At 42.7% G+C, this 17,730-nt stretch overlaps 2 protein-coding genes across 2 annotated transcripts; both read left to right on the top strand.

Annotated features, from left to right (window-relative positions):
* Positions 1 to 8,759: 8,759 nt before the first annotated feature.
* On the top strand, positions 8,760 to 11,537 carry LOC135515457 (kelch-like protein 33). The gene is made up of 4 exons (XM_064939113.1): positions 8,760 to 9,165; positions 9,647 to 10,586; positions 10,711 to 10,881; positions 11,015 to 11,537. The coding sequence occupies exons 1-4, from the start codon at positions 8,775 to 8,777 to the stop codon at positions 11,535 to 11,537; spliced, it is 2,025 nt and encodes a 674-aa protein (XP_064795185.1). The 5' UTR covers positions 8,760 to 8,774.
* A 3,027-nt stretch (positions 11,538 to 14,564) lies between these two features.
* Positions 14,565 to 17,005, top strand: cbln11 (cerebellin 11). Its single transcript, XM_064940284.1, has 3 exons — positions 14,565 to 14,909; positions 15,885 to 16,019; positions 16,311 to 17,005. The coding sequence occupies exons 1-3, from the start codon at positions 14,693 to 14,695 to the stop codon at positions 16,595 to 16,597; spliced, it is 639 nt and encodes a 212-aa protein (XP_064796356.1). The 5' UTR covers positions 14,565 to 14,692; the 3' UTR covers positions 16,598 to 17,005.
* The last annotated feature ends 725 nt before the right edge of the window (positions 17,006 to 17,730 follow it).

The raw sequence follows: 17,730 nt of genomic DNA, 5'->3' as shown, positions 1-17,730 counted from the left end.
GGGGTTTTGTGTATTCCCAGTGATGGGGTTTTGTGTATTCCCAGTGATGGGGTTTTGTGTATTCCCAGTGATGGGGTTTTGTGTATAAATGCCCAGTGATGGGGTTTTGTGTATTCCCAGTATAAATGCCCAGTGATGGGGTTTTGTGTATAAATGCCCAGTGATGGGGTTTTGTGTATTCCCAGTGATGGGGTTTTGTGTATTCCCAGTGATGGGGTTTTGTGTATTCCCAGTGATGGGGTTTTGTGTATAAATGCCCAGTGATGGGGTTTTGTGTATTGTGTATTCCCAATGGGGTTTTGTGTATTCCCAGTGATGGGGTTTTGTGTATTCCCAGTGATGGGGTTTTGTGTATTCCCAGTGATGGGGTTTTGTGTATTCCCAGTGATGGGGTTTTGTGTATTCCCAGTGATGGGGTTTTTGTGTATTCCCAGTGATGGGGTTTTGTGTATTCCCAGTCATGGGGTTTTGTGTATAAATGCCCAGTCATGGGGTTTTGTGTATAAATGCCCAGTCATGGGGTTTTGTGTATTCCCAGTGATGGGGTTTTGTGTATTCCCAGTGATGGGGTTTTGTGTATAAATGCCCAGTCATGGGGTTTTGTGTATTCCCAGTGATGGGGTTTTGTGTATTCCCAGACATGGGGTTTTGTGTATAAATGCCCAGTGATGGGGTTTTTGTATTCCCAGTGATGGGGTTTTGTGTATTCCCAGTGATGGGGTTTTGTGTATTCCCAGTGATGGGGTTTTGTGTATTCCCAGTGATGGGGTTTTGTGTATTCCCAGGGGGTTTTGTGTATAAATGCCCAGTGATGGGGTTTTGTGTATAAATGCCCAGTGATGGGGTTTTGTGTATAAATGCCCAGTGATGGGGTTTTGTGTATAAATTCCCAGTGATGGGGTTTTGTGTATTCCCAAATGCCCAGTGATGGGGTTTTGTGTATTCCCAGTGATGGGGTTTTGTGTATAAATCCCAGTGATGGGGTTTTGTGTATAAATCCCAGTGATGGGGTTTTGTGTTTCCCAGTGTGGGGTTTTGTGTATTCCCAGTGATGGGGTTTTGTAATGCCCAGTGATGGGGTTTTGTGTATTCCCAGTGATGGGGTTTTGTGTATAAATGCCCAGTGATGGGGTTTTGTGTATTCCCAGTGATGGGGTTTTGTGTATTCCCAGTGATGGGGTTTTGTGTATTCCCAGTGATGGGGTTTTGTGTATGTGATGGGGTTTTGTGTATTCCCAGTGATGGGGTTTTGTGTATTCCCAGTGATGGGGTTTTGTGTATTCCCAGTGATGGGGTTTTGTGTATAAATGCCCAGTGATGGGGTTTTGTGTATAAATGCCCAGTGATGGGGTTTTGTGTGTTCCCAGTGATGGGGTTTTGTGTATTCCCAGTGATGGGGTGATTTTGTGTATTCCCAGACATGGGGTTTTGTGTATAAATGCCCAGTGATGGGGTTTTGTGTATTGCCCAGTGATGGGGTTTTGTGTATAAATGCCCAGTGATGGGGTTTTGTGTGTTCCCAGTCATGGGGTTTTGTGTATTCCCAGTGATGGGGTTTTGTGTATTCCCAGTGATGGGGTTTTGTGTATTCCCAGTGATGGGGTTTTGTGTATTCCCAGTGATGGGGTTTTGTGTATTCCCAGTGATGGGGTTTTGTGTATAAATGCCCAGTGATGGGGTTTTGTGTATAAATGCCCAGTGATGGGGTTTTGTGTATAAATGATGGGGTTTTGTGTATTCCCAGTGATGGGGTTTTGTGTATTCCCAGTGATGGGGTTTTGTATAAATCCCAGTGATGGGGTTTTGTGTATAAATGCCCAGTGATGGGGTTTTGTGTATTCCCAGTGATGGGGTTTTGTGTATTCCCAGTGATGGGGTTTTGTGTATTCCCAGTGATGGGGTTTTTGTTTCCCAGTGATGGGGTTTTGTTGTATAAATGCCCAGTGATGGGGTTTTGTGTATTCCCAGTGATGGGGTTTTGTGTATAAATGCCCAGTGATGGGGTTTTGTGTATTCCCAGTGATGGGGTTTTGTGTATTCCCAGTGATGGGGTTTTGTGTATTCCCAGTGATGGGGTTTTGTGTATTGGGGTTTTGTGTATTCCCAGTGATGGGGTTTTGTGTATTCCCAGTGATGGGGTTTTGTGTATAAATGCCCAGTGATGGGGTTTATTCCCAGTGATGGGGTTTTGTATAAATGCCCAGTGATGGGGTTTTGTGTATAAATGCCCAGTGATGGGGTTTTGTGTATGATGGGGTTTTGTGTATTCCCAGTGATGGGGTTTTGTGTATTCCCAGTGATGGGGTTTTGTGTATAAATGCCCAGTGATGGGGTTTTGTGTATTCCCAGTGATGGGGTTTTGTGTATTCCCCAGTGATGGGGTTTTGTGTATTCCCAGTGATGGGGTTTTGTGTATTCCCAGTGATGGGGTTTTGGGGGGGTTTTGTGTATAAATCCCAGTGATGGGGTTTTGTGTATTCCCAGTGATGGGGTTTTGTGTATAAATGCCCAGTGTATTCCCATGATGGGTTTTGTGTATAAATGCCCAGTGATGGGGTTTTGTGTATAAATGCCCAGTGATGGGGTTTTGTGTATTCCCAGGGGGGTTTTGTGATGGGGTTTTGTGTATTCCCAGTGATGGGGTTTTGTGTATTCCCAGTGATGGGGTTTTGCCCAGTAATGGGGTTTTGTGTATTGCCCAGTAATGGGGTTTGTGTATAAATGCCCAGTAATGGGGTTTTGTGTATAAATGCCCAGTGGGGTTTTGTGTATTCCCAGTGATGGGGTTTTGTGTATAAATCCCAGTCATGGGGTTTTGTGTATAAATGCCCAGTGATGGGGTTTTGTGTATAAATGCCCAGTGATGGGGTTTTGTGTATTCCCAGTCATGGGGTTTTGTGTATAAATGCCCAGTGATGGGGTTTTGTGTGTTCCCAGTGATTGGGTTTTGTGTATTCCCAGTGATGGGGTTTTGTGTATTCCCAGTGATGGGGTTTTGTGTATTCCCAGTGATGGGGTTTTGTGTATAAATGCCCAGTGATGGGGTTTTGTGTATAAATGCCCAGTGATGGGGTTTTGCGTATAAATGCCCAGTGATGGGGTTTTGTGTGTTCCCAGTGATGGGGTTTTGTGTATTCCCAGTGATGGGGTTTTGTGTATTCCCAGTGATGGGGTTTTGTGTATTCCCAGTGATGGGGTTTTGTGTATAAATGCCCAGTAATGGGGTTTTGTGTATAAATGCCCAGTGATGGGGTTTTGTGTATAAATGCCCAGTGATGGGGTTTTGCGTATAAATGCCCAGTAATGGGGTTTTGTGTATAAATGCCCAGTAATGGGGTTTTGTGTATAAATGCCCAGTGATGGGGTTTTGTGTATAAATGCCCAGTGATGGGGTTTTGTGTATAAATGCCCAGTAATGGGGTTTTGTGTATAAATGCCCAGTGATGGGGTTTTGTGTATAAATGCCCAGTAATGGGGTTTTGTGTATAAATGCCCAGTGATGGGGTTTTGTGTATAAATGCCCAGTGATGGGGTTTTTTGTGTATAAATGCCCAGTAATGGGGTTTTGTGTATAAATGCCCAGTGATGGGGTTTTGTGTATAAATGCCCAGTATGGGGTTTTGCGTATAAATGCCCAGTGATGGGGTTTTGAGTATAAATGCCCAGTGATGGGGTTTTGTGTATAAATGCCCAGTGATGGGGTTTTGTGTATAAATGCCCAGTGATGGGGTTTTGTGTATAAATGCCCAGTGATGGGGTTTTGTGTATAAATGCCCAGTGATTGGGTTTTGTGTATAAATGCCCAGTGATTGGGTTTTGTGTATAAATGCCCAGTGATGGGGTTTTGTGTATAAATGCCCAGTGATTGGGTTTTGTGTATAAATGCCCAGTGATGGGGTTTTGTGTATAAATGCCCAGTGATGGGGTTTTGTGTATAAATGCCCAGTGATGGGGTTTTGTGTATAAATGCCCAGTGATGGGGTTTTGTGTATAAATGCCCAGTGATTGGGTTTTGTATATAAATGCCCAGTGATGGGGTTTTGTGTATAAATGCCCAGTGATGGGGTTTTGTGTATAAATGCCCAGTGATGGGGTTTTGTGTATAAATGCCCAGTGATTGGGTTTTGTGTATAAATGCCCAGTGATGGGGTTTTGTGTATAAATGCCCAGTGATGGGGTTTTGTGTATAAATGCCCAGTGATGGGGTTTTGTGTATAAATGCCCAGTGATGGGGTTTTGTGTATTCCCAGTCATGGGGTTTTGTGTATAAATGCCCAGTGATGGGGTTTTGTGTATAAATGCCCAGTGATGGGGTTTTGTGTATAAATGCCCAGTGATGGGGTTTTGTGTATAAATGCCCAGTGATGGGGTTTTGTGTATAAATGCCCAGTGATGGGGTTTTGTGTATAAATGCCCAGTGATGGGGTTTTGTGTATAAATGCCCAGTGATGGGGTTTTGTGTATAAATGCCCAGTGATGGGGTTTTGTGTATAAATGCCCAGTGATGGGGTTTTGTGTATTCCCAGTCATGGGGTTTTGTGTATAAATCCCAGTGATGGGGTTTTGTGTATAAATGCCCAGTCATGGGGTTTTGTGTATTCCCAGTCATGGGGTTTTGTGTATAAATGCCCAGTGATGGGGTTTTGTGTATAAATGCCCAGTGATGGGGTTTTGTGTATAAATGCCCAGTGATTGGGTTTTGTGTATAAATGCCCAGTGATTGGGTTTTGTGTATAAATGCCCAGTGATGGGGTTTTGTGTATAAATGCCCAGTGATGGGGTTTTGTGTATAAATGCCCAGTGATGGGGTTTTGTGTATAAATGCCCAGTGATGGGGTTTTGTGTATAAATGCCCAGTGATGGGGTTTTGTGTATAAATGCCCAGTGATGGGGTTTTGTGTATAAATGCCCAGTAATGGGGTTTTGTGTATAAATGCCCAGTGATGGGGTTTTGTGTATAAATGCCCAGTGATGGGGTTTTGTGTATTCCCAGTCATGGGGTTTTGTGTATAAATGCCCAGTGATTGGGTTTTGTGTATAAATGCCCAGTGATGGGGTTTTGTGTATAAATGCCCAGTGATGGGGTTTTGTGTATTCCCAGTCATGGGGTTTTGTGTATAAATGCCCAGTGATGGGGTTTTGTGTATAAATGCCCAGTGATGGGGTTTTGTGTATAAATGCCCAGTGATTGGGTTTTGTGTATAAATGCCCAGTGATGGGGTTTTGTGTATAAATGCCCAGTGATGGGGTTTTGTGTATAAATGCCCAGTGATGGGGTTTTGTGTATAAATGCCCAGTGATGGGGTTTTGTGTATAAATGCCCAGTGATTGGGTTTTGTGTATAAATGCCCAGTCATGGGGTTTTGTGTATAAATGCCCAGTGATGGGGTTTTGTGTATAAATGCCCAGTGATGGGGTTTTGTGTATAAATGCCCAGTGATGGGGTTTTGTGTATAAATGCCCAGTGATGGGGTTTTGTGTATAAATGCCCAGTGATTGGGTTTTGTGTATAAATGCCCAGTGATGGGGTTTTGTGTATAAATGCCCAGTGATGGGGTTTTGTGTATAAATGCCCAGTGATGGGGTTTTGTGTATAAATGCCCAGTGATGGGGTTTTGTGTATAAATGCCCAGTAATGGGGTTTTGTGTATAAATGCCCAGTGATGGGGTTTTGTGTATAAATGCCCAGTGATGGGGTTTTGTGTATTCCCAGTCATGGGGTTTTGTGTATAAATGCCCAGTCATGGGGTTTTGTGTATAAATGCCCAGTGATGGGGTTTTGTGTATAAATGCCCAGTGATGGGGTTTTGTGTATAAATGCCCAGTGATGGGGTTTTGTGTATAAATGCCCAGTAATGGGGTTTTGTGTATAAATGCCCAGTGATGGGGTTTTGTGTATAAATGCCCAGTGATTGGGTTTTGTGTATAAATGCCCAGTGATGGGGTTTTGTGTATAAATGCCCAGTGATGGGGTTTTGTGTATAAATGCCCAGTGATGGGGTTTTGTGTATAAATGCCCAGTGATTGGGTTTTGTGTATAAATGCCCAGTGATGGGGTTTTGTGTATAAATGCCCAGTGATGGGGTTTTGTGTATAAATGCCCAGTGATGGGGTTTTGTGTATAAATGCCCAGTGATGGGGTTTTGTGTATAAATGCCCAGTGATGGGGTTTTGTGTATAAATGCCCAGTGATTGGGTTTTGTGTATAAATGCCCAGTATTGGGGTTTTGTGTATAAATGCCCAGTGATGGGGTTTTGTGTATAAATGCCCAGTGATGGGGTTTTGTGTATAAATGCCCAGTAATGGGGTTTTGTGTATAAATGCCCAGTGATGGGGTTTTGTGTATAAATGCCCAGTGATGGGGTTTTGTGTATAAATGCCCAGTAATGGGGTTTTGTGTATAAATGCCCAGTGATGGGGTTTTGTGTATAAATGCCCAGTGATGGGGTTTTGTGTATAAATGCCCAGTGATGGGGTTTTGTGTATAAATGCCCAGTGATGGGGTTTTGTGTATAAATGCCCAGTGATGGGGTTTTGTGTATAAATGCCCAGTAATGGGGTTTTGTGTATAAATGCCCAGTGATGGGGTTTTGTTGTATAAATGCCCAGTGATTCCCTGTGTTCTTCAGATCCCTTTTTATCCGTGTAGCCTTTAGGCTGGTGTGCTCTGGAAGGATGAGAGCAAGGATGGGACAGTGTGGCTTAATCCAAATCCAGTGGAACTTTGTAAGTGCGCATGCGGCGTGAGTGCCCCTCTCCCTCCAGATCCACTCTCTGTCTTCCCGAGCAGGCCTTCCTCAACTATGCACTTTTGTAATTGTTGTTGAAAGCTGATATTGAATCTCACTATTGGATAGCCTGTTGTTCAAGTGTCAGCGCTGAAGATCATGTTTGATATGTGCAGACCGCTCCGATTGTTGACTATTTATGGTGACATTGATCTCATTGCTGCAACAGAAAAGAATAATAATAAGGTCTTATCACGTCCATGCTTCACCTTTGATGTGAAGAACCTGTGTTTTGTTAATGTTTCGTTGTATTTAATAGGTATCCGAGTACCTCACCTCGTTAAACAAAGTGACGTAGCGGCTACAAACTTCAACCTGTTACACAAGGTCATGAAAATGTTATCCCCAAAACCACACCAAGAGCAATCAAAAGAGCAAAGCAACATGAACCACATATATGGTGGTAATGTAATCATTTGAGTGAGCATTATCAAGGAGTAACTGACAGTAATGACCAGGCTGTGCTGTAAAGGGCCAGGGTTAAAATAAGGGTCAACTGTTTTTTATTTTTTTTAAATGTATAGACTCAATAGGCTGAAGGGTGTAAATGTCCTCTTCTCTGCCCTTCACACTCCCTTTTCCTACCTCATTGACCCAGATTCCCCAGTGTTTGGCTGTGGAGGAGCAACACAATCCCGCTGACCCTCTAAGCATGCCATACCCCTACTGATCCCCTAGTAACATGCCCCAGAATACATTGGGAGGTGGCGGCCAAGACCTTGGGATGTCTAGGAGAAGCCTTGGGATTGGAGGAGCTCAGTCAGGCTCTAAGCCTAAAACAATCCCCTTTTTTACGGTTCTAGGGTTTTGATCTTCTATGCTTCACATGTTATACATAGTAGAAACTGAAAGGAAAATTAATAAAAAACTGTGAGAAAGGTATTGAGAAAACAGGAAATAATGATGGAGGGGTGTGTGGGGAAATGAAGAGAAAATGGGAGAATGGCAAGATGCAGTCTTGTGTATTCTGCTGTAAGACATCTCTCCATCACTAACACAACAATCTATCTATCACATGGTAAAATTGTGGACATTGCCACTCTGAAACCCAAACCCTTTATTATCTATTATTGTTTAGTTCGTACTGTGGAAAGACTTTGAAGAATGAGAACCTGGACCAGAAACAGAGACAATAGTTTACTGTGAGATCTGATCTGTATGACTATGAGTATATATATAGCTGCTTGTTCGGGGGGGTTTATAAAGGGTTCTGTCAAATAGGGGTCAGTACACACAAGTAGAAGGAAGGGGAAGAGGAAACAACAGAGATAACTGACCCTGTATGGGGGGTGGAAGAGAAGACTGCAGTATAAAGATCACACACATTCTACAGCTAAGAGCCACTACAGATGCTTGGACACTGATATGACTATACTGTTCTGTTGTATTTCTCCACAGAAACCTGTGTCAAGTAAGTGACTTTAGGATTTTTTTAGTGTGACAACAGATTTGACTGTTGTTGTTTTTTTGTGGTATTTTTTCTGAGATTTATTGGTAAGCTGTAGGTAGGGAGACTGTTGGACATTTGTTGACATAAGCGATGGCTTTAGCTGGATCAAGCTTCCAAGGGGGCTTGGAGACTCTATGGAGACAAGATAAAGAATTGACGGGGGAAGGACACAATATAGAGGCAGATCGAGAGGGAAAAGGGCATGCAAGGGAGTCAGTGCAGTAAGATAGCTCTAGAGAGAGGGCTAGCTGAAAAAGAGGATTATAAGGTTCAAGAAGTGAAAGAAGTGAAAGAAGAGCGGGCAGTTGATGGAGAGCAGAAAGGGGTGATAGATGATGTGGATACAACAAGGGTATACAGCAGAGACTCACATGCCAGAGAAACGTTCAAAGCCCTGGAGCAGCTCAGGGACTCGTCTCTCCTCACTGACCTGACTCTGAGCACTGAGAATGGACAGCGTCTCCACGCACACTCCCTTGTCCTGGCTGCTGTCAGCTCCCTGGTACATCACTCCCTAACACACCAGAGGCTGCCCATGTGGGACGAAGAGATGGAGAAGATGAGGGAGAGGAGAGATTTTGATATGAACTTACAGACAGAGATATTCATCAGTCTGGGTTCTGAGGTGAGGTGTGTAGGGCTGGCAGGGGTGACCGAGTTTGCCTACACTGGTGCCATATCAGCTCTGAACAGAGATTCACTGGCCCAGATACAGACTGCAGCTAAAACACTAGGGGTCCCCAGAGTTCTAGAACTCTGCAGGGAAGAGGAGGGGAAGATGAAGAAGGGAGTAGAGAAGAGGACTGAGGAAAAGAAGGTATCTGCTGAAGAACAGATGAAGCTCACTCTTCAGTCAATCAGACAGCTGTGGAAAGAGGGAGTGGGCTGTGATGTGGAGCTGGAGGTTGATGGGACATCATTCCATGGTTAGTAAACTGGTGTCAAAATATATCATGACTATGTACTGTACAATGATAGAGAAGACAATTCATTTATTTTTAGGTGGGAGCGTCCGAGATCAAGCCAAATAACCCATGCATGCTTATAATGGTAATAATATTGATTTTTAGCATATAATAATATGATTTAAAATAATAATAGGATGATATATAATATATTAATATTACTAATATATTAATATATAACAACATGATGTTATAATGAGAAAATATATAAATGAAACATAAATTGTGTTTATATTTTTGTAATAATTGTTGGGGACTAGTCCGGGATCAACAAAATAAAATTATGTTAACTTCAAATATTCCTACTTTCTGTCTTAAATCTGAGTTCAGAAGAGTCATGATAAACCAGATGGGGAAGTAGTCTATTTATGAGCTACCTGATTATAATAAGGATGATAACATCAATAATCCATTTCCTCTTCTCTCTCCTGTCTCCTCCAAGTCCACAAAGTGCTCATGGCTGCCAGTAGTGACTTCTTCCGGGGAATGTTCACCAGCGGGATGAAGGAATCCCAGCAGCCCTGTGTGGCCCTTCCCTTCCTGGAGGCTGCTGAGCTGGAGGCCATGATTGGCTGCTCCTACAGTGGGTCCCTCCCCATCAGCTGGGGGTGTGTCTTTGAGATTACCTGCACCGCCCTCCAGCTCCAGTTCCAGCCCGCCCTCTCGCTGTGCCTCAACTTCCTGGAACAGGAAATCGATGCTCACTCCTGCCTGGACGTGGCCTCCTTCGCTGAGGCTTATGGGATGCCGGAACTCCTCGAAGTGGCAAACAGTTTTGTCCTGAGACACTTCCAAAACGTGGCAGCCACCCCTAAATTTCAAGACCTGCCAGCCAAGAAGCTTAGAAGATATCTGAAAAGCGATTCCCTCTTTGTGCCCTCTGAGCTTGTCGTCTTCAAGGCTGTGGTGGCTTGGATCGAGGCGTGTCCCAGCAAAAGGCTTAAACTCACCAAAGAGCTGATGAAGAAAGTCCACTTTCCCCTCATGAACATCAAGGAGTTCAATGAAGTTAAAACCACAAAACTGTGGTCTGAACGCAACACGGAAGGTCTCTACCTGACTATACTGGAGGACTTTCACTCCCATCACGTTGCACCTCGAACCCTGTGCAGGGTTTACTTGCCAAAGGACAGTCTAGTCTTGGTGGGTGGAGATCAGATCTCTGCCGACTTTAGCCGCCGATCTCCCAGCCGAGAACTGTGGTTCGGAAACTCTCTGAGGAACTACACAGGCATTGTAAAGAATGTGGAATGGAGGTTGCTTGGAGAGATGCCAAAGCCACCAAGGCTAAGTCACGAGGTGGCGGTACTCACAGGGAAGTTGTACGTGGTCGGGGGACAGAGTTATGAAGGCACACTTGACGTTTTCAACTCGACCTACAGGTGAGATAAGACGCTTTGGGTTTGTATCTACTAACCAATGAGTCTTTTAGGTATGACATAATTTATATATTTATGTTTTTACATGATTTTCTTCCTTCATCTCTCATTCTTTATTGTCTTTCAGATATGATCCGCTTCAGAACCTCTGGGAGAGGTTGGCTGACTTGCATAAGACAAGGTGCAACTTTTCCATGGTTGTGCTGGACAGGATGATATATGCCATTGGAGGGGACATTGATCCAGAAACTAACCTGGATAGTGTGGAGCGCTACTGTCCAAACACAGATTCCTGGAGGTAGGTTTTTTTTGGTAACTCAAAAGAGAATGGTAACACAGAATTGCTTGCAGTAGTTAATGTTCCATTGGAGATTTAAGTAAAACGTTGTTTCTTTGTTGCTATCATTACCAACTTTGGCCTTCCCTGTTAGCTTTTCGCGACCCTTGGATATGACATTGAGCTGCCATGCTGCCACAATGTTGAATGGAAAGATTTTCATCTCAGGGGGGTTGGACTGCAGACACCAGTGTCGAGTATCCATGTTTCTGTACCACCCTGAGAGGGGAACCACCTACCTGGCCGAGATGAGCCAACCTCGGGCCCGTCACTGCATGGAGACTTTAAACGGCAATCTTTACGTGGCAGGAGGTGTCACTGTTGATGAAAACATGACGTCTATCGACCAGCTGGCCTGTGAGGTCTATGACTCGGTTAGTGACATTTGGAGTGCTCTCACACCCCTGGCCGTCCCCCATGTTGGAGCAGCCTCTGTGGTTCTGGAGGAGATGCTCTATGTGCTGGGAGGATACTGCCAAGAGGACTACAGGGAGACCAGACTGGTTCATCGTTATGATCCCACCATCCAATTTTGGGAGAATATGGGCGAGATGCCAGGACCCAACACTGACATACGAGCCTGTTTGCTGCACCTACCCAACCACTTAAGACAATGACACATCACTATAAATCCCATAAGACTACACTACATTTGTCAGGGAACAGAAACGGAACCGGGAATGAAAGTGAGTCATAGTGTTCTGGAACAGAACCGTTATTTTAAATGCATGGGGCTGGATATTAACGTTTTTTATGTTCCAGTCATTTTTTTAAAGTCCCACAAAAATACGCAACAAAGCATGTTTTGAATCCTTGTGCCGCTGTGAACACAGAAGCTTGCTAGCTAGTGTATGAATTTTATGAATAATTACTAAATTATAGTTCTACATTTAACATAGAACTATAACTAACAGAATTCTACCCTGTCTCTGTATAATGATAAATAACGTTTGTCCATAAGAAAGAGGGACTGTTAGCAGGCAAGGAACTGTGGCAGACAACTTGTGATTTACCATCACCAAATGGACAGGCTGAAATCAACATCAACGAGCGATGGAGAGGAACCACTATCACTGCTATGCCATCCTGAGTTCAACAAGCCAGACGATTGGGCATTTCAGCAGTATATTAGAGCATGTCCAATTCGTGAAGGTTAAATGCCCATTGTTATACATTGTAAATGGACAGTTTACATTTGTACATTTCAAATGTATTTAATGAGGGATTTGCCATCACCAAATTAACTTGCTTAAATGAACACCAACGAGCGAGGGAGAGGAACCAGTATCACTGCTAGGGCATCTCGAGTTCAACAAGCCAGACAATTGGGCATTTCAGCAATATATAACAGCATGTCTAATTCGTGATGGTAAATGCCCACTAATGTATTTTAAATGGATAGTGTTCAATACACATAATACATTGCCAGTCTTAACATGTTATACTGCGGTTGGACAGTTTCCATTGCTAATATATAGCAATTGGACAGTGTCCATTACACATATGCTATATTGTCAGTGTGAACATGCTCTTCTGCAAGTTGACCGTGTCCATTGTCAATGTATATTCATAAGGACTTCCCATTACGAAATGGACATGTTGAATCAGCATCAAAGAGAAATTCTTACTTCTTATGACTTCCTATGATCAAACTTGACAAATAGACCTTCTAGGTTGATTCAGGGCTTAACATAGTGATATATCTCATCTGGTAAGTATATAGGTCATCTCAACATTATATATGCTATTTGCACATGGTTCACTGACTTTTGGGTTTGGAAGCCAACTTCCTATGATCATATATGTATGGCAAAGGACATAACATCCTGATGTAGTACTTTCAATGCTTATGTATGCCATTTGGACATTTCCTACGCCATTTGGACATGGTTTACTTACTTTTGGGTTCGGAAGCCGACTTGCTACTGGGCATATATGGCAAATGGACATAAAATCCTGATTTAGTACTTTCAATACTTATATATGTCACTTGGGGGCAGCAGGCAGCCTAGTGGTTCGAGCATTGGGCCAGTAACTGACTTGCTATGATCATATATGTCAAATGGACAAAACATATGCCTTATGGACAAACTAGCATACAATCTATGTACATACAGTCTCTACATATGTATAATTGACAAAAAAAATGTTGGAGTGTGTCCAAAATGCACCATTTACGAGGTTTAACATTTTTGGAAAAAAATCAGATTTTGAAGATTTCACCCTTGAGACCTGACTTTCTGACCATTTCCCATATAGAATCCTGCGATGGAGCGCGCTTGCCCCCTTTGGGATTTTTGGTTAATTACACCCGACATTTGCCATTGTCCACTTGCAATATGTTTTGGACCAATTGCCCCCCAATTGAGTGATATTTGCGATTGTGTATATGTTTCGCCCAATACCAATAAGTATAATTAGAATTTAACTTCACCAAGCCAGAGGGCCTCACAATGCATCACCTGTGTTCTAGTCCCTCGTTTTACACATTGACCTCAACAGTCCTACTATAATCAACCCAGTACCACGGATCTGGACTTTTGGTTGCCCGCAACTGGCTAATTAACAATTATGTCCAAGGATACCTCACTTAAGAATACTCTTATCAACTCAACTCAGTCCTGCTAGTTACCTCAGCTGTGGCCCTCTTAAGGAAAACCTTGCTCAAGGAGTACCCTCAACAGGGGCTTTTGTTAATTATTAATTTAAAAATATATATTTTCATCTCTTATTGATAGATTAGATTGTCCAAGCTCACCTCTCTCAGTACTATGTTCCCTGCCAGATGGTGTTGACAGAGATGAACGCCTCGCTTCTAGTCCTTAGGAAACTTTGCAGTATTTAGTTTTTTTTCTTACATTGTCAGCCCATAAAATCTTAACTGTTATGAACTCATTACCCAACATTGGGAGAATTTGGGCAAGATGCCCGGACACAACACGAGCCTGTCTGCTTTGCCTGCCTAACCACTTAAGACATTCAGAAAGGGAACTTTAGAGGGTGAGATAGAGGTTGGGGTCCAATGTAATTTATAATTCCAAATTAGATTCTGGAAATCAAGCAGGAAGTGGAGAATTTACTTGGAATTTAATTGATATTGCAGCAGTTTTCAGAAAACGTAATTGCTATTGATTTGGAATTTAGGCTGTCTGAACTGGAATTTAATTGACATTGAAGAAGAAAATCATCCTTGGAATAGAATTGGAATTTGTGGAATTGATCCCAACCCTTGTTATGACTATACAACACAACAACACAGAGAAGGAGCTTGGCTGCCATTAATCTACATTAGTCTAATTCCGTATCATTGATATCATTTTTTGACTGAAAAATGTATACATGTGTGTTGATATTATTAAATAACTTATGACCTTACAAATAGCCTGATTTGCGTTCAGAATGAAATACTGTACACTGTAATATTATTCTGCTTATGTAATTGTAGGCATTTACTAGTTCTTAAACTCGTTCTTACAGTGATGAAATCATGAACAGAATTTGGAAAAGCCTGAATTTGGAAACAAATTAAAGTCCAATAGGAGAGAGAGAGACAGCGAGAGCAAAAGAGCAAGTTCAAGCCAGCCAGCCAATGAGCACCAATATCCATGTGTCTGGCATTAATGATCAACTGTAGCCCTATTCACTCAGTATTTACAAAGCTTCTCAGAGTAGGAGTACTGAGCAAGGGTTGGCTTTCCCTCTTAGATCATAGCGAATAAGATTACTAAGGAAACGCTGAGACCTACTCCACTCTGTCTCTCCCGAGAGGATAATGATGATGAAGAGGACGGCTACTGGCTGGCTGGTCTTGCTGGGCTACGTGTGTCTGGCTCAAGAAGAGGAGGTCTTGGGCTCTGTGGTGAACATCTACACTGAACTGAAGGAGCTTAGGTCTTTGGTGGGAGAGCTGAGTACTAAGCTCCATACAGCAGAGGCAGACCTGAAAGAGCAGAGAGCTATGGTGGATAAGCTGAATAAAGAGAGAGAAGGTACAGTAAATTGTAAATATAAATTAATAAGCAGACATTTCTAAAGCATTTATAAACATGTACTCAATCAAATCAATCCAATTTATTTCTAAAGCCCTTTTTACATCAGCAGATGTCATCAAAGTGCAATACAGAAACCCAGCCTAAAATCCCTAGAAAGGCAGGAATTTAGGATGAAACCTAGAGGCTCTGAGGGATGGCCAGTCCTCTTCTGGCTGTGCCGGGTGGAGATTATAAGAGTACATGGCCATTTAAGGCCAGATTGTTCTTCAAGATGTTCAAATGATCATAGATGACCAGCAGGGTCAAATAATTATCAGTGGTTATAGAGGGTGCAACAGGTCCGTACCTCAGGAGTAAATGTCAGTTGGCTTTTCATAGCCGAGCATTCAGATGTCGAGACAGCGGGTGCGGTAGAGAGAGCGAGAGAGTTGAAAACAGCACGTTCAGTGAAAAGGTCAGGGTTCCCTAGCTGCAGGCAGAACAGTTGAAACTGGAGCAGCAGCACAACCAAGTGGACTGGGGACAGCCAGGAGTCATCAGGCCATGTAGTCCAGAGACATGATCCTAGGGCTCAGGTCCTCAGGATTAGCTTATTATCATGAAAATGCATATAAAGTGTTACCCAAAACTTTACAGGTCAACGTATATAAATGTATATAAGTGTATATAAATGTGTATATAAAGTGTTACCCAATGCTTAACAGGTCAATAATGCTCACAAATAAGAAAGTCATCTTCTTGCTCCTCCCCTTACTCCTTTTTTTCTACCAATGCGCGAGTTTGTTTTGCATCGGGTGGGCGGAGTTTGCTCATTTTAGACCATTCCATTAGTCCTAAAGTGAAATCTCCACCCACCTGGGGCACCAAGCCATGCAAAAAGAACTTGCCCGTTGTTAGAGATGATGATGTTCTCATTGCTGTGTTGTTGTTGATTGATGTTGTTGTTGTTGATGCTACTATCTTTGCTGGCAGAACAACCCAAGGTAGCCTTCTCAGCAGCCTTGCTGTCGTCAGAAAGTAAACACCACGGGCCCATCGACGCAGAGACTGATCTCATTTTCGGAAAAGTCCTGACCAACATTGGCAGTGCATACAACCCAATCACAGGTCTCGCACTGAACATACTGTATCTACATCATTATTTATAGCAGGGATGGTCGAAAAGGGCCAGTGAGGTGCAGGCTTTTCCCCCAGCCAGTCATGACACATCTCATTCAACTAATCAATTATTTTCAACAAGTACTTTTGATTAGTCGAATCGGGTGTGTTACTGCTTGGCTAGAACAAAAGCCTGCACCATTAAGGTTCCTTTGTGCGTACGACTGGTCCACCTGATTTAAGCCTCTAGTAGCAATGGCTAAATGCTACCACTATTTATCGACTCCTTCTATGCCTCAGGTGTCTTCACAGCGCCAGTGAGAGGGGTCTACTACTTCAGATTTTCTGGAAATGGCTTTGCAGGCCATGACATGGGTCTGAGCATATTCAAGGATGGCCAAAGGATGATGTCTGTGTACGAATACCAATCCAGTGGAGAACAGAATGACCATGCGTCCAATGGAGTCACACTGCAGTTGGAGAAGGGCGAAGTGGTCTACATGCGCCACTGGATCAAAACATGGGTCTTCATCGATGGGCGATATGACTACTGCTCCTTCAGTGGCTTCCTGCTCTTTCCTATGTGAAGCAGACAGCACAATGTCACATTTTCCTCTGTCATGAGATAAAACCCTGATGCAGAATATATATATATATATATATTCTGTTTTGAAGATGTTTATATCGGCCTGATAATACAGGACTAGTAAAGACACAATCGTCCCACCTGGCCAATAGCCAGGGGAAATGCAGAGCGCCAAATTCAAATAAAATACTATAAAAACAAACTTTCATGAAATCACACATGTAAGATACCAAATTAAAGGTACACGTGTTGTGAATCCAGCCAACATGTCAGATTTCAAAAAGGCTTTTCTGAGAAAGCAAACAATGCTATTATCTGAGGGTAGAACCTCAGTATACAAAGTGAGAGAACATATTTCAACCCTGCAGGTGCGACACAAAAAGCAGAAATAAAAATATAAATCATGCTTTACCTTTGACGAGCTTATTTTGTTGGCACTCCAATATGTCCCATAAACATCACAAATGGTCCTTTTGTTCGATTAATTCCGTCCATATATATCTAAAATGTCCATTTATTCGGCGAGTTTGATCCAGAAAAACACCAGTTCCAACTTGCGCAACGTCACCACAAAATATCTCAAAAGTTACCTGTAAACATTGCCCAAACATTTCAAACTACTTTTGTAATACAACTTTAGGTATTTTTTAAAGTAAATAATCGATCAAATTGAAGACGGGATGATCTGTGTTTAATACAAAAAGAAAACAAACTGACGCTACTTTTCTGGTCACGCGCATCTATCAAACAGTACACTTCAAGTGACCCTCATTCAAGATGGCCGTACTTCTTCATTACACAAAGGAAAAACCTCAACCAATTTCTAAAGACAGGTGACATTCAGGGAAGCGGTAGGAACTGCAAGCAAGTCCCTTAGAAATCTGGTTTCCCAATGAAAACCCATTGAAAAGAGAGTGACCTCAACAAAACAAATCTGAATGGTTTGTCCACAGGGTTACGCCTGCTACATAAGTTTGGTTATACTCACAGACATGATTCAAACAGTTTTAGAAACTTCAGTGTTTTCTATCCAAATATACTAATAATATGCATATATTTTAATCTGGGGATGAGTAGCAGGCAGTTGAATTTGGGCATGCTTTTCATCCAAAATTCCAAATGCTGCCCCCTACC

The sequence above is a fragment of the Oncorhynchus masou genome, chromosome 27 (genome assembly GCF_036934945.1).
Source record: "Oncorhynchus masou masou isolate Uvic2021 chromosome 27, UVic_Omas_1.1, whole genome shotgun sequence".
NCBI classification, from domain to species: domain Eukaryota; kingdom Metazoa; phylum Chordata; class Actinopteri; order Salmoniformes; family Salmonidae; genus Oncorhynchus; species Oncorhynchus masou.
The sequence above is the reverse complement of the archived record's forward strand: the minus strand, read 5'-3'. Positions and strand labels throughout refer to the sequence as shown.

Coding starts and splice junctions, on each gene's coding strand:
- LOC135515457 (XM_064939113.1), top strand. CDS start 8,775: ATGTGGGACGAAGAGATGGAGAAGATGAGGGAGAGGAGAGATTTTGAT. Junction 9,166..9,646: donor TGATGGGACATCATTCCATG/GTTAGTAAACTG, acceptor GTCTCCTCCAAG/TCCACAAAGTGCTCATGGCT. Junction 10,587..10,710: donor GTTTTCAACTCGACCTACAG/GTGAGATAAGAC, acceptor ATTGTCTTTCAG/ATATGATCCGCTTCAGAACC.
- cbln11 (XM_064940284.1), top strand. CDS start 14,693: ATGATGATGAAGAGGACGGCTACTGGCTGGCTGGTCTTGCTGGGCTAC. Junction 14,910..15,884: donor GCTGAATAAAGAGAGAGAAG/GTACAGTAAATT, acceptor CTTTGCTGGCAG/AACAACCCAAGGTAGCCTTC. Junction 16,020..16,310: donor TGCATACAACCCAATCACAG/GTCTCGCACTGA, acceptor TCTATGCCTCAG/GTGTCTTCACAGCGCCAGTG.